The sequence below is a fragment of the Ananas comosus genome, linkage group 11, assembly GCF_001540865.1.
Source record: "Ananas comosus cultivar F153 linkage group 11, ASM154086v1, whole genome shotgun sequence".
NCBI classification, from domain to species: Eukaryota; Viridiplantae; Streptophyta; class Magnoliopsida; order Poales; family Bromeliaceae; genus Ananas; species Ananas comosus.
In genome coordinates this window covers 10,953,413-10,981,115 of record NC_033631.1, presented here as the reverse complement: position 1 = coordinate 10,981,115, position 27,703 = coordinate 10,953,413, and the positions used below count along the sequence as shown (strand labels likewise).

Below are 27,703 nucleotides of genomic sequence, written 5' to 3'. Positions count from 1 at the left end.
AACCGATTAACTCCGGAGCCGTACGTTTCTAAATTGATTGATCTATTTATTGGGCGTGGAAACCTTTATACAACAATTAAAATTAGAAATTAGAAATCAAAATGATATGTTAAAAAATAAAATGATACAATATGAAGTCCTTGGTTTCATTTTCCTCAGAAGCATTTGGATTAATTATACTCGATAGCTACAGGTCATCCGTTATTTATATATGTTCATTGCAATAATTAATTAATACTTAATTTATTTTTGGATCTAAAGTTATACATAAACATGAGTGTCTAAATAAAATTAAACATTAATTAGATTAGGTACTTAAGCGAAGCAGTTTCCATGTGCTTGAACCAAAAAATTGTGACATATTTACAATCCAACAAAGCGCATGTGGACAACCAACCCAATTAGTTTGTTGGATTGTCTTTTTCTGTGGCTTAAATCTTAATCTTACACATTAAATTAGAATCAAAATCTCGCACTATGTGACTCAAAAGTGAAAAAGCAACCTCTTTAATCGCTATATAAATTGGAGAGAGCAATTTGTGCTATTTTATCTAGTAAATCATGTTAATTTGTGACTACATTTTTGATAGTTAATTTTCCATATTTGTAATCATCTTTGCCCTAATTTTTGCTGATTATTAAGACATATAGAGCTTGATGTTTAAGGTTCAATACCTGATATTTGCGCAGCAAAATGAGACTCTTCTTGCCTCTCCTGTTGGGTTGCGGGCTCACGAACTGTACTAAAAGAGATTTGCACTCGGTGTAAGACAAAACAGATGTATTGAATTGAGTCAAATTCGATCAGGGAATAGCGATCAAATTTAATAAAATTTTCTGTTGGTATTGAAAACCATATCTGTTAATAGCAAAAGCTCTAAAGCAATCAGGAGGAGCTAGTGTGGGCTCATTCATGCATGAACCTGCACAATTCTATTATTTTGCAATTATTTCTCGGCTAAATTACAAAATTTCTTGCACTTTATCATGAGTTCAAAGTACTTTCTCTATAATTATAATAATTTTAATTATGCACTTACACAATTGTCTCTGTCTATATATCCAGCGACCACCATTCTAGTTATTTTTAAAAATATTCAACAAAACATTGATCGTTCCTGGCCCAAATGATAAAAAATTTAATGATTGATATATGAGATCTTAAGTTCGAAGTTTAATTACTTATATATTTTTAGTTAAATTTTTTTTTAATAAACAAAGTGAATAGCATATTAACTTTTTTCTTGCCTAAAAAAAAAATAAACAAAAACTTGTTACCAAATAATTAATAACTAATTTTTAAAAGGTAATAACAGACCGTCCCTAACGCAAGTGGCAAAAGGGTTTGGTGGTTGGTACATGAGACCCAAGTTCGAATACTAGTTGATTCACATATCCAGCTAAGTTTATTTTTAAATAAAATAAACGAAGCAGGTTGCATGCTACCTTTCTCTCAAAAAAACGGTAAAAATATAAAAAACTTATTTAAACTATAGACTATTTTGACTCAATTATCCAACTTTTCAAAATTTTAAATTTACCACCAAGCCTTGCAATTTGTTTAATTTGAGTCCATCAACGATATTTTGACTTTAAAATTGAATGTATCGTTGATTTTTATATATTTAGTTAGTACATTCCATACAGTTGTCACAACGATAAATTTATTAAAATAAGTTATTAGTTTAAATTTTGAAGTCAAAATATTATTGATTGACTCAAATTAAATAAATTGAAAAATTGAATAATAAAACTAAAAGTTTGATATATCACATAATATTTTCAAAATAATCTATAATTCAGATAAGTTCTTTAATTACGATTTACCATATTGGGATTCCTTTTGGATTTTTGGGTTGATGAAACAATAATCATTAATGCATGCCATCATGCAGATGAATGCCCGAAAATAATTTACTTTTTGAGATTATAATGCAGGAAAATAATTGCATGCCCTGAGAAGCACACAAATCATGACCTTCCATCAACTTTGCATGTAAATGATCTCTTCGTACACCTTTTTTACTTTCCTTTAGTTCGTCTTCTTCTTCTTCGCATATTCTTTTTGTGTATTCATGACGACTAAGGCGGAGCTCGGCCACGACGTCGCCATGGTTTTGGTCTCTGTCATCTTCGTCGCCTTCGCCCTTCGCCTCCACTTGTTCGTCGATGCCTTCGCAGCAGAGGACGCAGAGTTGGTGAATGCCATAGCTGGGAAACTTCAGAGAGGTGCCATATATAGTTTATGATCACATTTTACTTTATTTTTCTTTTGATCTTTCTTTCAAACCCCCTCATAAAATTCTTCTAGCTGCATTGGACTCGAACTCAATGTATCTCTAGTACTTGAATTCGGCTATAGTTGTCAAAACTGGACCAAATATTGGCCCGGGTAAGTGTTGGAACATTTGGTCTGGTTTAACCCGTAACGATTCGATCCGCTAGGAACAATAATTTGTTGGGCTCAAACCACCGGCCCAAAATATTTAATTCCAGTTTTTTATTACTAGCGTGCGAGACTTTATATAAATTGATTGGAATCAGTATCCCACATCGGATTCTCATCAGGTCCAAATCCAAACAGACAAATCAGAATTAGAATTATCAGACCATGTGAGGTTCTATATGTGGCTCCTATGGGTTCAAGAGGTGGATGGCTCCTACGGGTTTAAGAGATAGCTCGCACTACACTCACACCACTCATTATAGTATTATCATATTGTGTTTTTTGCAAATTACTCTCTGCAATATTTGGATATTACATATACTTCTCTTAAACATGCTTTAAAAAAAAAAAAAAAAAAAAATCTGACAAACCTTGTATGAAATATGGTGCAGAACAATGTGATCTCTTCACGGGCAAGTGGATTGCAAATCCTGCAGGACCGGCTTATACAAATGCAAGTTGTGAATTCATCGACGCCCCTCGCGATTGTACGACAAACGGGCGACCCGACACAGAGTATCTTTACTGGAGATGGAAGCCATATGGTTGCGAATTACCTCTATTTAATGCAAACAAGTTCTTAAATTCGATGCGAAATAAATCGTGGGTATTCATCGGTGATTCAATCCTTCGCAACCAATTAGCCTCATTGCTTTGCCTTCTCTCTAAGGTGCCTACCATTTCGATTTGAACTTTTTGGTTAAGGCTAGTATCCTAATTATGTGAAATTATATTTTGGCCCTCAGGTCGAAGAAGTTGTTCGCGACGAAACATATAAATCTAGCATATGGCACTTCCCTTCACACAACTTCACCCTAGCAGCAATTTGGGCTCCTTTTCTACTCAAAGCTAGCGACAAAGTCGATAACATCACAGTCCATCTCGACGTCCTTGAGAGTCGGTGGACGAGCCGATACGATGACTACGACTACATAGTAATTTCCGGTGGCCATTGGTTCCTCAAAACAACTATATTCTACGAGAACGGTACAGCTATCGGTTGCAATTACTGTCCCGGAATGAACTTACCTGAACTCCGTAGCGACTTCTCGTACCGAAAAGCCCTACAATTGGCGTTTCGCTTCATCCTTAGCTCGGATCACAAGCCAATTGTTCTCTTTAGGACTTGGACTCCGGACCACTTCAAGTTCGGGAGGTGGTACAGCGGAGGGGTTTGCAATCGGACTAAACCTTACAAAGAAGGTGAGTTTAGTGAACATGATGCGGACCGGTTAATGCGACAGGTCGAAATCGAGGAGTTTGAGAAGGCGGTGGTGGTCGGGACACGAAACAGGACGCGGATTCGGCTTTTGGACATTTACCATCTTTCTCTTTTAAGGCCTGACGGGCACCCGGGGCCGTATCGGCGCTTTCATCCGGATTTGAGTAAGAGGACTCAAAATGATTGCTTACACTGGTGCTTGCCGGGGCCGGTCGAAGCTTGGAATGATATTGTTATGGAAATGGTGTTAAATGAGGGGGATTTTAGGTATTTTTCTTGAATTTGAGTCTTCCAGTTGGTCTCTGGACTTGTATGTTATATTTTCTCAAATAAGGTATACGCCTGTTCAATCAAAAAAATAATAATAATAAAAAGAAAAAAAAGAATACATATGCTATCAATATCTCAAGCCAAAACTTGTATATACGTATTTTTTTTGAGAATTAGGTAGCAAGCTACCTGTTTCATTCATAAAGTAAGATGAATTAAGCGTACAAGTTGGAGGCAGTTGAGGCCTCCGAGACCCAAAAAAGAGAGCAGAACAAAATAAAGTAATAAAATAAAAGTAGAAAAGAAGAAGAGAGGAAGAGCTGAAGAGGGGAGGGGTGCAAGCTCAATGAATTAGAGTCCAGTCAGAGGTCAAAAGTTTGACACGTTTAATTTATCTGGCGGCATTGGGGGATGTGGCCTGGAATATAGTCGAATTTCTGTCCGTCCAAACAACCCATCAGATTGCCATCAGGAGTAAACACGCGTCATTTGTTTTTGTCGTAACATTCGAGAGTATAGCTTAGCTTGGCCCACGCTAAGTACATTCTTATGACTTGGATTAGCTTGGGCAAAATTACAATTAAATTGATCCACAGTCGTAATTGGGCTTTGGGCTCAAATTAGAAATTTTGCTTGAACAGCTTAGTGCAGCTTCATTGAAGAGCTTCTTAATGAAATTTTATCGAAACAGTTGGGTAATTAATATTCAAATTTAAAAATCTTATCTAATTTAGAGGCTTTCTATACGAATGTTAATGCCGCAAACTTAAAAAAGAATTCAAAAAAAATGAATAAAGAACTTCTCTCTCCCGGGTTTTTTCATCCGCTGCTCTAAGCACATTTGTAGTCCCGTTTTGTTGATTTTCTATGTTTTATTTGTGTTTCTGTTTTGTTTTCTTTATGTTTTTCCTCTGTCGCCGGTTCGGTCTGAAAGCCCTAGCTACTTCCATCATGTTTCCTAAATTTATTTTGCTTAATGAATGAAGCAGGTAACTTGCTATCTATTTCTCAAAAAAAAAAAAAAACTTCTCTCTTTCTCTAAATTTTATAGTGGACGTGATGACCTTCGTGGGGGTCAAATCAACTACATGAAGGCCAACTAATATTATTTTCTTTTTTTTTTTTTCAGAAAGTTTTCAATCTTGACTATCAATTTTATTTAAAAATAACTGTTAAAGCACAAAAAAATATATATACTATGAATCTAAAGTACTTACAAATACCTCCTTTTACAATCTTTTATATAGAGTTCTTTCAGAATTTGCATCTACTAAATAGAGAAATATCTACTCGAATAACTATAATTTTTTAGTTGATGGAATTGGCAACAGAGATAACGGATTGATCTGCTGGACCCGTTCACCATGTGTTTAAAAACATATTACTGGGCCTCCTTCATAACGGGTCTAATCCATCATCTGGTACCTTCTGAGCTCCGACTCCAATAACTAGCCCTTGAAACTTGGCAACTAGTTGATGGTAACTACAACAATATCTACTGACCGTTCCTAACACAAGTGGCAAAGGACTTGGTGATTGATACCTGAGATTTCAAATTCGAATCTTAATTGATTCGGGTAACATGCTACCTATCTCTCTCTCTCTCTCTCAAAAAAAAAAAAAAAAAAAAAAAAAAAAAAAACTACAACAATATCACGAACATGAGACGGGTAAATTAAACAGTGCTCAACATTTATCGATTGGACCGACCGTCCCTAGAGCAAGTGGCAAAGGACTTGGTGGTTGGTACCCGAGATCCAAGTTCGAAACCTAGTTGATTCACATTTCTAGCTAAGTTTATTTCTAAATAAAATAAACGAAGCGGGTAGCGTGCTACCTATCTCTCTAAAAAAAAAAAAATAATTTATTGATTGGCAATTCGGATCATTAACCTCCCAATGTAGGTTTTTATGATAGTTAACTATTGCGACGTAACAACTAGTACTACAAAATTTCACCGACTGTCCCTAACGCAATTGGCAAAAAGCTTGGTGGTTGATAACCGAGGTCCAAATTTGAATCTTAATTTATTTATATTTTCAACTAAATTTATTTCTAAAAAAAATAAGCGAAACAGATAGCATGTTATCTTTCTCTCTTAAAAAAAAGCACTACAAAATTTTCTTATTATTACTTGCAAGTTCAAGGGACGTTCAGAGTTTTTTCTTTTTTTCTTTTTTTTTTTAGAAATAAATTTAGTTGAAAATATAAATAAATTAAGATTCAAATTTGGACCTCGGTTATCAACCACCAAGCTTTTTGCCAATTGCGTNTTTTTTTTTTTTTTTTGCAAAAAGAAAAGGCCAGCCCAAATAGGTTGACCAAAATGTTAATAGTGAAAGATAAAAGCGGAGTACAAAATTTCAGACTATCATTAAAAAGTAGCGTCTGAATTTAAAAGACTGGAAAAATTCTAGACTATCATGCGAAAGGCAAGAGGTCAACATCGGCAATTAGCTTGCAAATACAACTAGCAGTAGAGCTAGTGTCGTCGAAGATACGATTATTCCGCTCACACCAGATGGACCAAGCGAAACAGTTGAAGATAGTGTTCCAATACTTCGACTATGCTTAGGTAAGAGAAATGACCAATTTGCCCAAAAACCTCCAAAGTCCAAAAATTGATGGCTGCGACAGACAAAGAGGTAGATTGAGGGATGCCTACACTGCTGTGGAGTAGGGGCATTGGAGAAACAGGTGGATAATATCTTCGCTAGCATTGAGGCAAAGCTCACCTCTAGAGGCCAGAATCCAACCACGACGCCGGAGGTTGTCAAGAGTTAAAATTCGGTCTTTAAACAGAAGCCACATAAAAAATTGCACCCGAGGAGGCGCAGAACAATACCAAACTGTGTTCGAGATCGAGTCAGATGTGGAGCCGGCAAAGAACAACTTGTAGACTGATGCAGTGGAGAAGGTGCCATTGGGATTCCATTTCCAATAGCAAATGTCAGGATCGGAACAAATTTGAAAATCACGAAACCTGCGGCAAAGTACAAAAAACTCGTAGTCTGCGATGATGGAGAGGTAAGAGATGATTAGTAATGAGGTTAAATTAACAATAAATGCCTCGGATGCGAGCGAATTTTGTGAGTCGAGAAGGAGAATAGAACCGAAAATTGATCCATAAGGGGGGCGCCAATCCAAGGTGATAATAAGAAAAATGTCTTCGAGCCACGACATATAACAAAAGAGTGTGAAAATTTGAAAATAGAATATGTCTTGAGCACACAATGCCAAAAAATGAGAGGTCTGTTCAGGATGCTTCTAGCCGAGAGGGAAGATGGAATAATACACCGATTTAATTAAAATTGCCCAAGGTGAATTCGGTTGTCAAAGAAATATCCAAAGCCACTTACAGAGAAGAAACAAATTCTGGTGGCTGATGTTTGCGATTCCATGTCTGTCTAGAGGTTTAGGTCGAGTCACAACATCCCAGGCGACTAGAGGTAAACCTTCCCTTGTAGGAAAGGATTTGCTCCAAAGAAAATGCCGCTGGAGCTCCAACAGATGGTGTATGATAAAACAAAGAGGTGGTGGATTGATAAATTTGTAAGGACTAAATCAATCAAAAAGACATGAACAGCTTGTGAAATCAAAGCACTCTTCCATCCTAAAAGTCTTTTTTGGAATTTGTCAATAAGAGGGTTGAAAGCACATGCTGGGTGTTAAATATAAAAAGATATAAACACCATTTTCTAACAACTTAAGTTTTTATAGTACAACGATTGTTTCATATAGTATCAGAGCAGGAAGTTCTAAATTCGAGTCGCGGGAAGCTCCTAATATTATTAAATTTCTTCCATTTAATTTAGTCCACGACATGCGCCTTGCAAAAAGTCTCGAATCCAGATGCGAGGGAGAATGTTAAATATAAAAATATCTCTAAAAGCGCTTTTAGAGTATAACGGTTATTTCACACTGGAAGTTTAGTTGGCGAAAGTGGCAGTCCAAGGTATATTAGTGGAAAGTGAGTTTTTCATGAATTGATTCGGCAAGATTGACAACATAGAGTGATGTCTTCGCAAAATTAATGGATAAATCTGAAGAACGGCAGAAAGCCTCAAGTAGCGTCTTGCATTTAAGAAAGTTGTTGACGTTGGCGTCGCAAAATAGGAGAGAGTCGTCTGCATATTGCAAAAGAGGGCTAAGGCCAGTAATGCCTGAGGGTGACGGAATGAGATTGGCAATTGAAGAATGCTCCACAAATTTTTGTAAAACATCAGCCACAAGGATAAAGAGATAAAGTGAGATTGGGTTGGCCTATCTTAATCCCCGTCGAAGATGAAGCAGCTTGCCTGGGCATCCATTTACAAGGATGAAGCAGCATGTGGAGGACAAGAGCTTAGAAATCCAAGTCGTGGTTCAGAGTCATACGCAAATTTAATTTTTCATCTAATTGTCCTTACCGAAATTTTGAATATATACTACTATTTTACTGTTTTGCAACTATTTATATATTTTTAATTATTTGTCAAATCAGAGAACCATGTGAAAATAATTGAGAGACAAAAGCAATAAGTAAGCAAACAATGAGTGTGAGCACTCATTCATGGGCATGCATCATTCTATCAATTTGCAATTATTTCTCGGTTAAATTACAAAATCTCCCACAGTGTAGCATGCGTTCAAAGTACTCCCTCCATAACCAGTTATCAGTATATGCATGCGAGAGAATTACAGTTTACTGTTTGAAAAATGATGCACCGAAAATAATTGCATGCCCTGAGAAGTCTATAAATTAATCACCTTCCTACAACTTCGCATTAATGTAATGATCTCTCTAGATATGCATTTTTCGTCTTGTTGAGTAGTTTGATCTTCTTCTTCTTCTTCTTCCTCCTCCTCGTATTAATTCATGACGACAAACGCAGAGTTCGGCCGTGCAGTCGCCACAGTTTTGAGCTCCGTCATCTTTTTTGCCTTTGCTCTCCGCCTCCACTGGTTCGTCGGCGCTTTCACGGCCGAGGACGCCGATTTGGTGAATGCCGTAGCTGGGAAACTGCACAGAGGTGACGACGTAGTTTATCACCATTTCATTTTCTCTTTCTATTTTTGACATCATAAAATTTTTTCAACTGTGACACGAACCCAATATATTTCTAATAATGAAATTCTATTATAGTAACCGATCATCACTAGCACAAGTGGCAAAGGGCTTAGGAGTTTGTACTTATGGGTTCCAAATTTGAATCATAGTTGATTCACATTTCTAGCTAAATTTACTTTTAAATAAAATAAACGAAATAGTTGTCAAAATCGGGCCGAATATTGGCCCGGATAAGCGTTGGGACATTTGGTAATTGATCAATCGTACTGCTGATTTGACCGATGGAGCGCTAGGTTTACAATACTATTTGTAGTTTTATGAGGAACGCTACAAATACAATTCATTTTGGATTATAATCTCTACAACTCTCTCATTCAAAAGCCTTTCTTTTCCTACTTATCTTATCAATTTTTTTTAATCTAGGATTAGTAAATCCTACAACCTCTTATCCCCCTGGATAAGAGGTTGTATATGTCACACTCCAATAATCCTATATCGGATAGAAATGAGAATGTGATTGAATATATAAGAGACTTAGACACTAGTTATAATAACTGAACCTAAGCATTTTGGGCCGGTGGTTAAGCCCAACGAGTTATTATTGCTAGTGGGCTGGGTCGTTACAGTAGAGATTACAACCCATTTATATTGCATTGACCTTTTGTAAACATTGCTTCTTTTCTTTTAATTCAGCAAACTTTTTATGAAATGTGATGCAGAACAATGCGATCTCTTCAAGGGCGAGTGGATTGCAAACCCTGAAGGACCGGCTTACACGAATGAAAGTTGCAGATTCATCGAAGAATTTCGAGATTGTATGACAAACGGGCGACCGGATACAGAGTACCTTTACTGGAGATGGAAACCATACGATTGCGAATCACCTCTGTTTAATGCAAAGAAGTTCTTAAATTCGATGCGAAATAAATCGTGGGTGTTCATCGGCGATTCGATCCTGCGCAACCAATTTTCCTCATTGCTTTGCCTTCTCTCTAAGGTACATAGCTTTTCTACTTGAATCTTTCAGTTAAGGCTAGTGCCCGAATTTATGCAAAATTACATTTTGGTCCGCAGGACGCAGAAGTTGTTCGTGAGGAAACATATAGATCTATTATTTGTCACTTCCCTTCATACAACTTCACTCTAACAGCAATCTCGGCTCCTTATCTACTCAAAGCTACCGACGAATACGTCAATGTCACGGTCCATCTTGATGCAATTGACCCTCTGTGGACGAGCCGATACGACGATTACGACTACGTAGTAATTTCCGGTGGCCATTGGTTCCTCAAAACAACTATATACTGCGAGAATGATACAGTTATCGGTTGCTTTTACTGCTACGGAATGAACTTACCTGAGTTTCCTTGCGACTTCTTGTACCGAAAAGCCCTGCAAATGGCTTTTCGCTTCATCCTCAGCTCCGATCACAAGCCACTCGTTCTCTTCAGGACTTGGAATCCGGACCACTTCGAGTTCGGGGGATGGTTCGACGGCGGGGTCTGCAACCGGACTAAACCTTACAAAGAGGGCGAATACGGTGGACATGATGTGGGCCATTTAATGCGAGGGGTCGAAATCGAGGAGTTCGAGAAGGCGGTGGCCGTCGGGGCGGAGAACGGGACGCGGATTCGGCTTTTGGACACTTACCATCTTTCTGTTTTGAGGCCTGACGGGCACCCAGGGTCATATCGGCTGCATCATCCAGATTTCAGTAAGAGGCTTAAAAATGATTGCTTGCATTGGTGCTTGCCGGGGCCGGTTGAAGCTTGGAATGATATTGTTATGGAAATGTTGGTAAACGAAGGGGATTTAAAGTATTCATCTTGAGTTTGATTTGAAACATTTGATCAAAGAATTCGTCGGATTAGACTATTAAGTACGCAAATAAGTGTCAAATTAAGATGTATGTATCATCTCAAAGTTGTCGTGCCTTCGTTGGAACTTAAAGAGTGCATTTGGTTCGCAAATGTAGCGTCTCTGATTATTTCAACATAATCAGAAATTTGATTCTTGTGAATCAGATTACTTATGTTGTATTACTATATATGATTCTCTGTCGTAATATAATGTCAGATTTGGTTCATCTTAAATGTTCCAGTAATCCCCAAAGTAAATTGCACTCCATTCCAAAAATGCCTCTACACATTTAATCCTGCTTTATTCGAGTTCGAGTATCTTACAAGTAAAAAAAAGTAATTAGCACTCAAAGTTGTGGAGGCATCCATCAAACACTATACAGTGAATTTTTTGAATGAGTGTAAAATTAGTTTGATTCGCTAAATATGATAAATTTAATTTTAAGAAAAAAAAATGACAAGCTGCAACTGTTATGAATGTCACTGTGATTATGGGCCTCTGCGAGATATTTTAGTTTAACATTAAAGCCCATCAAAGGGGAAGCAGAGAGAGGCCCAGCACACATATTTTATTTGTTTAAAAAGAAAAGATAAGTTAGAGCCGTTAACATACTTCGGTAAGAAAAACAAGCGAAAAGTACGAGAGATTAGGAGATCACCAAAGCACGAAAAAACAAAAGAAAAAATGATTTGTGTTTTTATGAGGTTCAGATTTAAATTGAATTTGACCTTTTATGGAGATGCGACCGTTATGACTCAAATAGAGGGATTTTGGATCGTGGCACATTGATCATAGAAATAATTGCCTATATATCTCTCAAAACTTCGAAAATATTTCCTTTATTTTTTTTGTTTCTTTCCAATATACCCCTCACTTTTTCCTCCATTATTTCAAAATATCTCTACGGTTACCACCCGTTAAGTTAACTTGGATTAAATATGAGTTAAATATTTACTACAGTTAAAAAAAATTAAAATACCACTTTTGCTCTTAATTTAAGGGCAAATAAGAAATATCGGTAATGATAGAAGAGTATATTTGAAAAGACCAAAAAATAAAATATTTTTTATGCCCCTAACTTAAGGGCAAATAAAAAAAGTCGGTAATTATAGAAGGGTATATTTGAAAGGGCAATATAGTAATTTTACAGATATAATAGAGTTCATTAACATATTTTAACTCTAGGGGTATTTTTAAAATAGGTTGGAACGTATAAAGGGTACTTTCAATATTAATCTTTTAAGAGGGGTAAATCAGAAAGTCAAAAACTTTTTAAAGTTATATAAGCAGTTGCCCCTCGATCATACTATCACTGCCTCCTACCGAAACTTGTAAACATATGTTATATATTGTAGACACATCAACTGTCTTTAAAATTACTTTCAAAATTATCACTTTTAAACAAGCTTGGGTCGAGTCAAGTACATTCTCATCACTTGAATTAGCTTGGGTGAAGTTTACTATCAACTTAACCAGAGGTCACAATTAGACTTTATGTCCAATTAGATGTAGTGCTAGAAAGGCTTGGTGAGGTCCCATTGTAGTTATCGCAACTTAATCATTAAGCTCCTCAATGAGTTCTTGTTGAGACAGCTACGTATATCAATATGATTTTACTTGCTTCCAAATTTTAAAGAATTATTTCAATTTAGAAGTCCTTCGTCTGTATCTGAATACCGTATCGAACAACAAATTTAGAAAGAATCCAATAAAATTGAATGAGGAGCCACTCAATTTTCCCCATTGTAGTGGTTGTGATGAGATAATCCATCTTTTAGGCTACTAAACAATGGGCAACTGCTCTCAATAGGGGTCAAACAACTCCATTTTTTTTTCTAATTCTTTTTAAAAAAGTTTCAATCTTGATGACTATGAATCAATTTCATTTAAAAATAAACTTTAAGCACCAAAAAATAGTATAAATATAAAGTACTTTCAAATCCCTCGTTTTATAAGGGACGTTCACTCGGAGGACAAAGCACACCCACATGCAGTTTTTTTTTTTTTTTTTTTTGGATTTTCCAATTATTTGTCCAATCAGAGAAACTTAATGACAAGAAAAAGCAATATAATTAAGCAATCAGTGAGGGTGAGTGAGCTCGTCCATGAACAATGCACCATTGGATTTTTGCAATTATTTCTCTGCTAATTACAAAATCTCCTAGACTTTTAACATGTTTTCAGAGCACTTTCTCCATAAGAAATTGCAACAATTTGAATTATCACTTCACTCTTGAGTCTTGTCTCATGTAAGGCGAAAGTAGAATAATCGCCAAAATTATTAAATGCAAATAAAATATCGGAGATCTCGCTATCTAACACTATTCAACAAAACTATTTAACAATTAATTAATAATTAATTTTTAATATTATACTATTCGAACCATCATTTAGTTAGATGCATACAAGAAAATAATTTAGTTTTGAGAAAAGATGCACCGAAATTACATGCCGTGGGAGATATATAAATCACCTTTTCATCAATTATGTGTTGCAAACGCTCTCTGTTTAAATCTTTTTTGTCATTTTGAGTAGTATTCTTCTTCCTCTTCCTTCTCGCATAGTCTTTTTGTGTATATACGGCGACTAAGGCGGAGCTCGTCGGTGCCGTCGCCATGGATTTGTGCTACGTTGTCTTTGTCGCCTTTGTCCTCCGCCTCCACTTGTGCGTTGAAGCTTTCGCTGCCCGAGACGTTGAGTTGGTGACCGCCACGGTTGGCCAACTACAGAGAGGTGCTATAGTTTTTTATTTTCTTCTCGTAAAAATATATAGAACTTATTTGAAGTATAGATCACTTTTAATTTGACTACCAACTGTTCAAAATTTTAATTTTACTATATAAATTTTTTGTTTATTTGATTTTAGTCAATCAAGGATTTTTTTTTTTTTAATCTTTTTTGACCCATGTAATATAAAATTCTTTCAACTACAAATCGAACCCAATACGTTTCTAACATCGAAATTTGGCTACACTTATCAAAATCGGGTCACATAATGGCCCAAGTAAGTCTTTCCTAACATATTTATGTATGTTTACTATTAAACCCGTTATTTCTATCATCTCTCACCGTCATTTTTATTGTCCAAACTATATATAAACACATGGCAGAATTATTTCCATCTTTTACCGATCATCTCCATTATATCAAACTAATCTATCCATACCAAAATACACTTAAAATTTATTTAAAATTTATTTTTATTTAATTATTTACTATTTATATTGTAAAGAGTTTGTGAGTATTATATTAAATTTTAAAATATTGGGGATGTTAGTTTTCTTTAGTAGAAGAGGTGTTTTATACACTAAGGTATCGTTTGGTTCGAGGATAAACAAAAAATGACTATTTCAGGAATATGTATAAATTGAGGTATAAGCAGGGGTTAAATCAATTTTGCGTTTGGATGAAAATTAGGTTATTCCTGAGAATAAAAAAAATAGCGTTTGGTTAGGTAAGACAGAATAAGAAAGATAGTGGGTTTTATAAATAAAAAATAATCATATTATTCTCTTATTATATTTGAATTTAAATTTTTAAATTTTTAAATNTAAATTGAGGTATAAGCAGGGGTTAAATCAATTTTGCGTTTGGATGAAAATTAGGTTATTCCTGAGAATAAAAAAAATAGCGTTTGGTTAGGTAAGACAGAATAAGAAAGATAGTGGGTTTTATAAATAAAAAATAATCATATTATTCTCTTATTATATTTGAATTTAAATTTTTAAATTTTTAAATATATATATTTTTAAATTTAAAATTTTAACTTTGAAATTTAAAATCTCAAATTTTAAATTCAAAATTTTAAAATTTAAATTTCAAACTTTAAATTTAAGATCAAATTTAAATTTAAAAAATATTAAATATCAAATTTTAAATTTCAAATTAAAATATCAAAATTTAAATTTAAAATTTAAATTTTAAAATTATGTCACGCCCCGCCCCGGAACCGCTGCCGATTTGGCACGATTCGGGCGCGGCAAGCAGACCGCCGAACGGACAGCACCTCCCCTGTCCGCCGAAGACCCACAATAAGAATGTGTACAAGAATTTTTCAGGAATTTAAATTTTAAATATACACATTCAACGGAGCACGAATAGTGCCAGCAACTACAACAGCAAGTAATCCACAGGAATAACATGTGAAATAAAGAGAGTACTTTACTAACTATTACAATAGTTCATCCTTTTCATTTATATCATTTTCTTTAAATGATTACATCTTTCATCTAAAATACATAGCTCTCCAAATCCTCACCTACAATGAATCTCTCTCAATACATAGGTGTACTAATGCAAAAAGGAAAGCTATGCTACTATGCCCATAATCATATGTAATGAATGCATGCATCATATAGCAAAGGTTTACTATCATGCTAACGAATTCGATCCATATTCGAATAATAATGTTCAATGACATTGTTCACTGTTCTTTTATCCAATCTGTGGCGAAGCCCTTGGGTTCGCCAATAACTCACCTTTCAATCCCAAAGTGGGGAGGGAGCTCCAAGTGCGCCCAAACCCGGGACCGTCTGCAGACCTCCATGTGGTCCGGACCTCCAAATGGTCCTAATTGCTCGACACTCCGGAGTACTCGACGACAATCCCCTCCATGTGGGGATATGGATGGCTATACCACCCCAAATGGAGACAGTGAGCTAGATCTATCATCTCCAAGTGAAGATACCCTACAACTAGGGTCAACAACCGAATCAAATCCTCTCCAAGTGAGGATGCACTACAACTAGGGTCAACAACCCAATCAAATCCTCTCCAAGTGAGGGTACTTAGGTTTACTAAGTTCTTTATCCACAAGGTATTTCCTAAGGGATCCATCTATCCCTAGGTTCTCAAACCTCTAGTGTCATTTACACTACATTAATGTCACTCGTTATTCTTTAATAGTTGGATGCCACTCGTTTGTTCTTTAACATTAAACACTACTTTCTATGTCACCAACCCCCATCGGGTTCATCTCTTTTCTTTCGCATCATAGGATCCACGTTCCGACCCAATCCTCACCTATCTAAGTTACCAAGCGTTTCAAGTACACTAGGTTATCAATTAGAAAGCATAAGGAATGGAACTACTATGCAATCCTACAATGCAACATGTAAGAGATGAGATTAAATGCAATCTAAGACATAGAAAGAAATTCGAAAGCTTTGGGATGGCACTCCCCACCTTCTATCGATGTAGAGGCTTTAGAAACGCTCCTCGGCGAACCTTATGACGAGGTCTCGGCCTTCTTGGTCCAAGACAAGGCTAAATCGGTCGTATTTCGCCGATAGCTCCCAATCCACTAGTCGAATTGCGAAATCGACTTCGCCCCCGCGTTTTGTGACCTACCAATTAGATTTACGAGGCCTCAAATGAGATCAATCTCATACTTTACCAAAAATTCTATTTTGGGTGCCCTAGGGTTCCCATCTTGCCATTTGCAATCTGAAACCCTAACTCTAGCTTTGATCCACCAACAATGGTGCTAGGAGTCCATTTGACCCTATTTTCAAAGCTCAAAACCCAAAAATTCTAAGTTCTACAAGCTAGGGTTTGAAGCTTACCTCTTGAGCTACACCAATGGAAAGAAGAGAGGGAGAGGGAGATGTTTAAAGCCTTCTCCTTGATCTCCTTCTTCTTCTTCTTCTTCCTTTTCTTCTTCTCCTTTTCCTTCATCTCCTTCTTGTTCTTCTTCTCTTTCTAGAGAGAGAGAGAGAGAGAGAGAGAGAGTGATTAAAGGGAGTGAGGGGATGGGAATGAGAGGGAGAGAGGGTAATTTTCCATATACACCTCTCATATGATGGCCATTTTGCATTTAAACCCCTCCATTTTTCCATCCTTGCACTGCCTTTACTAGGCAGAATTCGCGTGGAGGGACCGGTCTCCCCGACTTGGGACCGGTCCCCGAGAGCCTTCCTCGGGCGCACGCGTTCGGGAACCGGTCTCTCTCTCAGAGACCGGTCCTCGGGAGACCGGTTCCTCTCGGAGAGACCGGTTCTCGAGAGCTGAATTTTCAGCACTTAGCCAAATTTCGGCATTTCTCGTTGGGACCACGTTTGGGGACCGGTCCCTCCCTGTCAGGGACCGGCTGCATCAAGCAATCCCGCTACACCCAGTCGATGGAACCGGTCTCTCACCTCCAGAGACCGGTCCCCGATAGTAACATCAGCCCAATGATGCAATTTGCACCATTTGCTCTCGTGGACTCAACTCCAAGGCACTCTTTGTGCTTTGGACATCTCTAACTTTCCTAAAAGGTATTCTCTCAACAAATAGTCGATCCTGGACGAAATAGAACTCTCGGATTTCGAGAATTCACTTCCTTACAATTATAAACTTTAATTTTGAGATTATAAATTATAAATTTTAAAAATTTAAATTTTTAATTTTTAATTTTTTAAAATAAGAATAGGAGTGGGAACAATTAATAAAATTAATTTATTATAATAAATGTATAATTTTTTTTAAAATTCTACTTAAACTTAAATTTAATAAAAAAAATTTATTATAATATTTAAATATATTTTACTATAAATTTTATTATAATATTTAAATATAAATAATAATTATTAGTATAGTACAAGTAATAATTTTATAATAAAAATAATGTATTATAATATATAAATTTTAAAAAATTAAATTTTTAATTTTTAAATTTTTAAAATAAGAATAGGGGTGGGAACAATTAATAAAAACTATTTATTATAATAAATTTATAAATTTTTTAAAAATTCTACTTAAACTTAAATTTAATAAAAAGAATTTATTATAATATTTAAATATAATTTATTATAAATTTTATTATAATATTTAAATATAAATAACATGTATTAATATAGTACAATTAATAATTTTATAATAAAAATAATGTATTGTAATATATAACATATTATATTTATATAATTTAGTTTTAATTCAATTTATAATTTTAATTAAGTTTGAAATTAAGCATTGGAATAGTGCTATTCCACCAAAATGGTGGAATAGCAAATCCCTTGCTATTCCGGAATAACCGGGAATAGCAAGGTTTGACCGGGATAAAATATCCCGGCCAAATTTCACCCCGTTTGGTGGAATAGCGGGGATAACTTTTGTTATCCCCGCTTATCCACCAACCAAACGGGGCCTAAATTTTCCAACCAACCCACCCAATGAAATAGAATTGAAAAACTGATTTTTCAAATTTTCTTTCTTACCAACCAAACAAGCAAATATGAAAACTACTTTTCTTTTTCGTTGATCCAAACAACGGAAACTAGAAAAAAAAAATTCCATAATTTTTTTTTTCTTCAAAAAATAATTTTCTATTATTTTTTAAGGAGCCAAACATATCCTTCGACATTACTTTCTTTCCTTTGAAATATAATGCAGAACAATGCGATCTCTTCGCCGGTGAGTGGATTGCAAATCCTGCAGGACCGGCTTACACGAATGAAAGTTGCAGATTCATCGAAGCCCGTCGAGATTGTATGACAAACGGGCGACCGGATACAGAGTATATTTACTGGAGATGGAAACCATACGATTGCGAATTACCTCTGTTTAATGCGAAGAAGTTCTTGAATTCGATGCGAAATAAATCGTGGGTGTTCATCGGCGATTCGATCCTTCGCAACCAATTAGGCTCACTGCTGTGCCTTCTCTCTAAGGTACATACCGTTTCTAGCTACTTGATTCCTTTAGTTAAGGCTAGTGCCTGGATTATGCAAAATTACATTTTGGTCCGCAGGACGAAGAAGTTGTTCGCGAGGAAACAATCAATTCTATTATATGGCACTTGCCTTCGCGCAACTTCACCCTAGCATTAGTTTGGGCTCCTTTTATACTCAAGGCTAGCGACGAAGCCGATAACATCACGGTCCATCTTGACGTCCTCGAGACCGAGTGGACGAGCCACTACAACGACTACGACTACGTAGTAGTTTCCGGTGGGCATTGGTTCCTCAAAACAACAATATTCCAGGAGAATGACACAGTTATCGGTTGCAATTACTGTCCCGGAATGAACGTACCTGAACTCGGTCGCGACTTCTTGTACCGAAAAGCCCTACAGTTGGCTTTTCGCTTCATCCTTAGCTCGGATCACAAGCCGCTTGTTCTCTTTAGGACTTGGACTCCGGACCACTTCGAGTTCGGGAGATGGAACACGGGAGGGGTCTGCAATAGGACTAAACCTTACAAAGAGGGCGAGTTCGGTGGACACGATGTGGACCATATAATGCGAGGGGTCGAAATCGAGGAGGTCGAGAAGGCGCTGGCGGTCGGGACGCAGAACGGGACGCGGATTCGGCTTTTGGACACTTACCATCTTTCTCTTTTAAGGCCCGACGGGCACCCAGGGCCGTATTTTCGGTTTCATCCTGATATGGGAAAGTGGACTCAAAATGATTGCGTGCATTGGTGCATGCCGGGACCCGTTGAAGCTTGGAATGATATTGTTATGGAAATGGTGTTAAATGAAGGGGATTTGAGGTATTCATCTCGAATTTGATTTGAAAGATTCACGGATCGTGTCAAATTCTAATGGCCATTGCTTAGCCTTGGTCGAGAACTTAGGCCGTATTTGTTTCGCGCACGTAGAATTCGTGGTTTTTTCAATATAAGCAAAAAATTGATTTTTATAAATTAGATTACTATTATTACTGTGTTGCTGTCTTTGATTCAATGCAGTCATATATAAAATCGGATTACTAAGAATGTGAAATTATTGTATTTGGTGTGTTTTATAAATTTTAGTAATTTTGATTGTAAATGTATTTTATTTCAAAAATATCCTTGCACTCATATTTATTCCTTTTTATTCAACTATTTATAAACTATTTTACTCAACTATTATGGAAGTGGAAAAACAATTAGCCCTCAAAGTGGTGGAAAGCATGCGTCAAAAACTATACACAATAATTTTTTTATTTTTTGCGTGTGTAAAATTAGTTTGATTTGCTAAATATGACAAATCTAATTTATAAAAAAAAAAATGGCAAATTGCAATAGTTTTTTTTTTTTTGAGAAATAGGTAGCGAGCTACCTGCTTCATTCATTAAGTAAAATGAATTGAGCATACAGAGATAGAAGCAGCCTAGGCCTCCGAGAGAAAAACAGATAACAGGTCAAAGAGGAAAAAAAGATGTGAGAGGGTGAAAAGGAAGAGTAAACCTAATGTCGCTTCATGTTAGCACGGTCCAGTCGGTCGTAAGAAGATTAACACGTTCCGGAGAGCGGGCCGCATCGGGCGTAGTTGTCTGAAAACAGAGTTGTTTCTGTCCCTCCAGACCACCTACCAGATCGCAGCTAGTAGGGTTAGACTTCGCATTCTTAACGATTTGACAGGAATGGCAGCTAAGTCGGCCCAAAGACTTCGAACGTCACCAAGGGTGGCAGTAGGTATATCCAATCGATCCACACTGACAAATAGGTATCGGACATAAACGCAGGAACAGAAAAGGTGGTCACAGCTCTCCATTGATACAGCACAGAAGGCACATTGTTGGTCAACGAAAATGCCTCGGTTGAAACAGTCTGTCAGCAGTGAGTAATCTCTTCCGAAGTAATAGCCAAATGAAGACTTTGATTTTGAGCGGAATTTTCAAAGTCCAAATATGGCAGTTCAACGAGGTTCATTGTCCCGCGTTAGTAAGGAACTGGTAGAGAGATTTGACCGTAAATATTTGGTTGGATGTCCACCTCCATTTATACGAGTCAGGTCTGTCATGGGGGGAGTGGTGTAGAAGCAGGTTTTTGAACATCGTTAGCCGTGTGCGTCGTTCAGCAGAATTAGCTGTCGAGAAGCCACGGCAGATGAAACGCCATCTCCATCCATTTGCATTTCAGCATTGAGATATTCGGGCCTCCTTGTGCGTAAGAACCGTAAAAATGTCCGGAAATAGGGTCCGAAGGGGGGTTTCTCCAATCCAAATATCGGACCACATCCTGATGTTTTGGCCATTGCCTAGGTCGTAGGTTACGCCGCAGATGAAAATTTCGCGGCATCGAACCACACCTTTCCACCATTGTGAGTAAGGGGCGAAAGCCCTACATTCGTGCAGTGGCCTTCTTCTGGCGTAGTAGAGGGATCTGATCGGTTTACACCAGTGGAGTTTTGGCTCGTTGAAGAAGCGCCACCACCATTTGGTCAAGAGAGCCGTGTTCATTGATTCCATGTCCTTGATACCTAAGCCACCTTCTCTCTTGCTTTTGCAGATGGCTTTCCAGTTGACAAGGCAAGCGCCACCAGCGATTTTGGAGCACCCTTTCCAGAAAAATGCTCGTCTTAAGGCTTCTATCCAGTGTAGTACCTACTGTGGTGCTTTGAAGATTGAAAAATAGAATAGTGGCAGGTTAGAGAGTACCGAGTTGACGAGCGTTAGTCTTCCCCCAAGGGAGAGTAACAAATTGCAATAGTTATGAATCTCTCTAAGGCCTACTTTAGACATTTTAGTTCATTTTGAGTCAAAGCCCAGCAACTCAGAAGCAGAGAAGGGCCCAACAGACATATTTTAGGCAAATATCTTATTTTCCTTTTCTTTTTCTTTTTAAGCAAAAGATTAAGGCTTCGTTTAGGATTGCAGGAAGGAAGATTGCGTTACGTGCGGTGAGAAAATACGTTGGAAAAATACATGTTTGTTTCCGTACGTAATATTGCGTTCCACGTATCACGATGAGTCGATTACGATATATTTTCCACGGTCTCACTAGAGAACGTAGAAGCATATTCCTATATGCTTTTTTCTCAACTCTATTTTATCTAATAGCGTTTGATAGGCCTCAATACCAAACTAAGCCTAAGTAGAGCCCTTAACATACTTCAGTCGTGTGAAGAAAATTAAGTGAAAAACGTGAGATATCAATCGAGGTCACACTAAGAAAGAAAAAGAGAAAAAAGGAGAGGGAAGGGAACCACAATATAAAAAAAGAAAAAAAAAAAGAAGGAAATGTGAATCTGATCTCTGCCAAGATGGCTAATTTTGCGTCAAGATTGGCGGTGCGCCCGTGATCTCGCAGGCTGACTAGACTCTCAGCTGGTTTTATATTTTTCATGTGTATAGGAATAAACACACTAGCAATACATTACCCGCTTTTCTTCCAATAATACTTTTGAGGTTATTTTGTAGCCTTAGTAATCGTAAACTTACATCAAGATAAATCAATACACAATACATTTATAAAAAATTTCTGTAGGATTTCTATAAGCTCTACACTGGAGTAATACACAAGCAAAAGTGCAACCTTTAGTTCGAATTGAAATTAGTTGTGTAACTGTGGTTAATTGCCTTGATATTTTAGGTACCTCTCATGCATTATATCCACCAGTGAGTGAACACGTGGCAGGTACCTAATGCCAACATACGTAAGTGCCACCAAACATTTTTCACACTTCAGCGACTCTTAAGAAACTTTTTTTTTTTTTTTGAAAGAAATAGCACGCTATCTGCTTTTTTATTTTAAATATGATGTAGCTGATAATGGTGAGGCACATAAAGCCTCTGAAGATGAAGCAAGCCGGACAAAGACCAAATAAAAATAAAATAAAATAAAAATAAAATTAAAATAAAAGTAAAAAAAAAAAAAAAACTTGTGAAGTATTTCTTTAGTACATAAACTTTAAATCCGGTACATACTATTTTGGCAATTATTTATATCTTGAATGGATTTGTAATTACTTTACTCACGTCATCAGGAAACTATCTAGTGACAATCATTGAAATAAAAGCTAATTTAAGCAAAGCATGAGAGTAGGACACACTCTGATCCTGCACACGTTTCTATTTTATTTATTTTCATTATTCCTTCGCTAAATTAAAACTTTCACACGTAGCATGTGTTCAAAAGTCTTTCTCCACAGAAAAAGTTGTAATTAATTTTATTTAGCACTTAATTATTTTCTCCAAGGAGGCTAAATGTAGAAACCGTTAAATCAAGTGTCAAATATCCGCGGCTATATAACTACATACTATATTATATATATATATATATATATATATATCTAATAATATTCAACAAAAGCTAGTTACTAAATAATTAATAAGTAATTTTAAAATGCATCTTCCATCAACTTTGCCTTGTATATGATCTCTTCATACACTTTTTGGTCTTCTTGAGTAGTAGCGTGCTTCTTCCCCTTATTCCTGGCAGATTTTTTTTAACTTTGTTTGGTTCGAATATAAGTAAGACATGTTTATTTCAGAGATAGGTATAAATAAGAACTAAACGAATTTTGTGTTTGGATGAGAATTGAGTTGTTTTCGGGATTAAGAAAAATAACGTTTGGATAAATTAAATGGAATAAAATAAATAATGAGTAGTTATAAATAGAAAATAATAATATTTTCCTTATATTATATTTGAATTTTAAGATTACAAAATATAAATTTTTAAAATTTAAAATTTAAAAACTAAATAAATTTAAATTTTTAAAAAATTAAATAAGGGTGGGATAGTTNATTAAATGGAATAAAATAAATAATGAGTAGTTATAAATAGAAAATAATAATATTTTCCTTATATTATATTTGAATTTAAATTTTTAAATTTTATATTTAAAATTTTAAATTGAAATATATAAATTTTAAATTTAAAAAATTTAAAATTAAAATTAAAATTAAAATTAAAAGTTTTAAATCTCAAATTCAAAGTTCTAAATTTTAAATTTTAAATTTTAAATTTAAGATTAAATCTAAATTTAAATATATAAAATATCAAATTTTAAATTTAAAAAAATTTAAAATATCAATTTAAAATTATAAAATTTTAATTTTAAGATTACAAAATATAAATTTTTAAAATTTAAAATTTAAAAACTAAATAAATTTAAATTTTTAAAAAATTAAATAAGGGTGGGATAGTTATCTCACCTTTAATTTGTGTGTGTGTTTGAATATAAGAGAGGGATAACCCCTTACCCCTTTATCTTTCAACTAAACACGCTCTTTGTGTATGTATGATGACTAAGGCGGAGCTCGGTCCCCACGTCTCCATGGTTTTGGGCTCGGTCATCTTCGTTGTCTTCGTTTTCTCCCTCCACCTCCACTTGCTCGTCGTCGCTTTCGTGGCGGACGATGCCGAGTTGGCGAATGCCATGGCGGGGAAACTACACGGTGGTGCCATACATAGTTTATGATCATCTTTTACTTTTTTTTTTTTTTTTATTCTGACCCCCGCATCGATCGTAAATATCTTCCAACTGCATCTGGCTCCAACCCAACATATTTCTAGTACTTGAATTCGGCTATAGTTGTCAAAATATTGGCCCAGGTAAGTGTTGGAACATTAGGTCGTACTTCTGGTTCAACCGGTGGAGTTGTAGGTTTGCAAAATTTGAACAATTACATTAAAATTAAGAAAAAGGGAAAAAATTTGTTGAAATTAATGATTCGACGAAATAATTTTTTTTTTTTTTTGAGAAAAAGGTAGCATGCTACCCGCTTCATTCAATAGTAGATGAAATAAGCAACATGAGTGAGGCAACAAGGCCTCAAGGAAGACGGAAGCAAAAACGAAAAAACAGTATAGTGGAAGATATTTGCAAAATACGGCAGATTCGACGAAATAATTAATTAACATCTAGGACATAAAAACTACTTATTTGATCTCAAGCAGCAATCATAGTTTAGTTGGCAATGATTTCTCGTGAAACAAGCTTATTGAGTGTCTCTGCACATTTACACCACTCATTATAATATTATCATATTGTGTTTTTTGCATATTATCATATTGTGTTTTTTGCATTTTATCGTATGTACGTAATCTTTCGATATTAACATGTACATCTCTTAAACATGCCTTTTTTAATCCAACAAATTAATTTTGTATGAAATATGGTGCAGAACAATGTGATCTCTTCAAGGGCGAGTGGATTGTAAACCCTGTAGGACCGGCTTACACGAATGAAAGTTGCGAATTCATCGAACCCGCTCGAGATTGTATAACAAATGGCCGACCTGATACAAAGTACCTTTACTGGAAGTGGAAACCATATGGTTGCGAATTACCTCTATTCAATGCAAAGAAGTTCTTAAATTCGATGCAAAATAAATCATGGGTATTCATCGGCGATTCAATCATTCGCAACCAATTACTCTCATTGCTTTGCCTTCTCTCTAAGGTACATTATTCCATTTCTACTCGAATCTTTCGGTGAAAGCTAGTACCCGAATTATATATGCAAGTTACATTTAATTTCATCGTCAGGCCGCAGAAGTTGTTCGCGACGAAACATTCAAATCTAGTATATGGCACTTCCCGTCACACAACTTCACCCTAGGAGCAGTTTGGACTCCTTTTCTACTCAAAGCTAGCGACGAAGCCTACAACATCACAGTCCATCTTGACATCCTGGCGAGCCGGTGGACGAGCCAATACAACGACTACGACTACGTAGTAATTTCCAGCGGCCATTGGTTCTTCAAAACAGCTGTATTCTTCGAGAATGATACTATTATTGGTTGTCATCACTGCTCCAGAGCGAACTTACCGAACTTGCCTGAACTCGGTAGCGACTTCTTGTACCGAAAAGCCCTGCAATTGGCTTTTCGCTTCATCCTTAGCTCGGATCACAAGCCACTTGTTCTCTTTAGAACTTGGACTCCGGACCACTTCGAATTCGGGAGACGGTCGAGTGGAGGGGTTTGCAATAGGACTAAACCTTACAAAGAGGGTGAATTTAGTGGAGATGATTGGGACCATCTAATGCGAGGGGTTGAAATCGAGGAGTTCGAGAAGGCGGTGGCAGTCGGGACGCAGAACGGGACGCGGATTCGGCTTTTGGACACTTACCATCTTTCTCTTTTAAGGCCTGACGGGCACCCAGGGCCGTATTATCGGTTTCATCCTGATCTGAGAACGAGGACTTACAATGATTGCTTGCATTGGTGCTTGCCGGGGACCCTTGAAGCTTGGAATGATATTGTTATGGAAATGGTGTTAAATGAAGGGGATTTAATGTATTCATCTTGAATTTGATTTGAAAGATGGATCAAGAATATATATATATATATATATATAGTATCAAATTAAGATGTGTGGGTCATGTCAAAATGTAATGCCTTTTGCGTAGCCTTGGTTGGAAACTTAGGCTGCGTTTGGTTCATGTATGTTGAATTTCTAATTATTCAACATACTCAAAAAACTGATTTCTATGAATCAGTTTACTATGAATTCTGTATTACTTCTTTTAATTCAGTGCATTATATAATGCCGGATTGCTGAGCATGCAACATTACGGTATTTGATTTGTTTTATAAATTTTTGTGCCAAACGTAAAGTGTATTCTATTTCAAAAATTCTCCCACACTCATACTTAGTCCAGCTTGTTTTCCTGAAAAATGAACAACGAAAAAAACGAAAAAATTTAAATAAATAAGATAAAACAAAATGCAATTATTTATCAGTCTAAATAGACTTAAAAAGAACCAGAGAATAAGGGGTTCATGCTTCCCAGGTATCCGCCGGTTAATTACGCCCTCTCATTACATTCAGGCCACCTCTGATTAAGCTGGTTGTGATTAGAATATCCCTCTTCTAATTAGTTAGGTAGAAAGCACCAAGTAAAGTAATCAAATAGAAAATTTACTGAATATTTGTAAAACTCGAACTAGAAGCAAATTTAAGTATAAGACAGAGCGGGCATACAATTTTCTATTTATTTAGATGCATTATACCGGATACTATCGTCTTTAAAACAAATTTTAAAAAAAAAGGGTAGACAATCATCACCTGTATCACCTTGGGACAGAATAAGATATAAGATTACCGGTAAGAATCATAACAGGACTAATCATAATTGCATAAAATCGTAGTTTTAATATACTAGTTTGATAAGAAATTTTTTATTTGGGCCCACTTTTATATAATGCAATTCGTGAAGGGTTAATCAAAGTAAAAATAAAAAAAATAAAAAATAAAAAATAAAAAATATACTTATAGGCATATGAACCCAAATTATGAGGTGCTTGTGCTCCTGCTGAGTGCTGACCTCTCAAAGATGAAATTTATCTAGTTTTAAATAATATATATATATATTTAGTGCTACTAGTAACAAAGGGATCACATGTCTTGCTTGCATTGGGTTGATTTTGCATCCCACCAAATGCTGCATGAAATTCAACGGGAATTCATCACAAAATTTATTAAAAATATAGTTTGGGGTGCACTTGTATGTGCTCAAGGGATAAAGAAAATGATGCTTCACTTCAATTCTTTTTTGCCTTCACTTCCGGGATAGCCGCAGCTTCGGCTTCATGCAACGGCGTTGGCTCGCTATCAGCAGCAACGACGCCCTTTCACTCTCCTTTTCCTTTTTTGCGCTCTAGAAACAGCGGCGGCGGTCGATAGATATCAACCTTACTGTTTTGCAATTATTTATGTTTTTGAATGGATTTTGCAATTGTTTATTCGGATCCGAGGATTGAGTAAAGATGCGAGTTCAATCTCGATCAAAGAATCTTATTCATTCTCAGCACCCTATTGGATGTAATTCGAGAAATTAGTGACAATCGATCATTGAAATATAAAAGCAATAATTAAGCAAAAGATAAGAGTGAGGACCACACGATAACTTCCACTACATTCTATTATTTTCTAATTATTGTATATTAATTGCAAGCGCTAATTAATTATTGTGGACCACATTCTATTATTTGGACAAAAATATTAGGGAAAACTTCAAAAACCTCTATTGTGGTTTCAATTTTTTTTCACTTTAGTACTCCGTGGTTGTATCAAGTTAGTACTCTGTGGTTTCTCACTTTATCACTTTAGTACCATGTGGTTTAAAGTTTATTAAGTTAATTAGTATCATGTGGTTTTGCACTTTATCACTTTAATACCATGTAGTTTTAATTTTGTATCAAGTTAGTACCCT

The 27,703-nt window shown here is 36.0% G+C and overlaps 3 protein-coding genes across 5 annotated transcripts; all 3 read left to right on the top strand.

Annotated features, from left to right (window-relative positions):
• Positions 1,985 to 4,053, top strand: LOC109717652 (protein trichome birefringence-like 26). The gene is made up of 3 exons (XM_020243524.1): positions 1,985 to 2,229; positions 2,839 to 3,116; positions 3,193 to 4,053. Exons 1-3 carry the CDS (start codon positions 2,076 to 2,078, stop codon positions 3,946 to 3,948), a joined length of 1,188 nt encoding a protein of 395 aa, XP_020099113.1. The 5' UTR covers positions 1,985 to 2,075; the 3' UTR covers positions 3,949 to 4,053.
• LOC109716963 (protein trichome birefringence-like 26) lies at positions 8,095 to 11,081 on the top strand. The gene is made up of 4 exons (XM_020242590.1): positions 8,095 to 8,295; positions 8,813 to 8,950; positions 9,708 to 9,985; positions 10,063 to 11,081. Exons 1-4 carry the CDS (start codon positions 8,223 to 8,225, stop codon positions 10,816 to 10,818), a joined length of 1,245 nt encoding a protein of 414 aa, XP_020098179.1. The 5' UTR covers positions 8,095 to 8,222; the 3' UTR covers positions 10,819 to 11,081.
• Positions 13,257 to 26,035, top strand: LOC109716988 (protein trichome birefringence-like 26). Of its 3 annotated transcripts, none has more exons than XM_020242626.1 (3): positions 13,257 to 13,581; positions 18,220 to 18,497; positions 18,578 to 19,585. In XM_020242626.1, the coding sequence occupies exons 1-3, from the start codon at positions 13,464 to 13,466 to the stop codon at positions 19,337 to 19,339; spliced, it is 1,158 nt and encodes a 385-aa protein (XP_020098215.1). In that variant the 5' UTR covers positions 13,257 to 13,463; the 3' UTR covers positions 19,340 to 19,585. The 3 variants fall into 3 exon arrangements, with proteins under 3 accessions (XP_020098215.1, XP_020098214.1, XP_020098213.1); XM_020242625.1 differs by lacking the exons at positions 18,220 to 18,497; positions 18,578 to 19,585 and adding exons at positions 24,669 to 24,946; positions 25,033 to 26,035 and having other exon boundaries at positions 13,269 to 13,581; XM_020242624.1 differs by lacking the exons at positions 13,257 to 13,581; positions 18,220 to 18,497; positions 18,578 to 19,585 and adding exons at positions 23,737 to 23,939; positions 24,669 to 24,946; positions 25,033 to 26,035.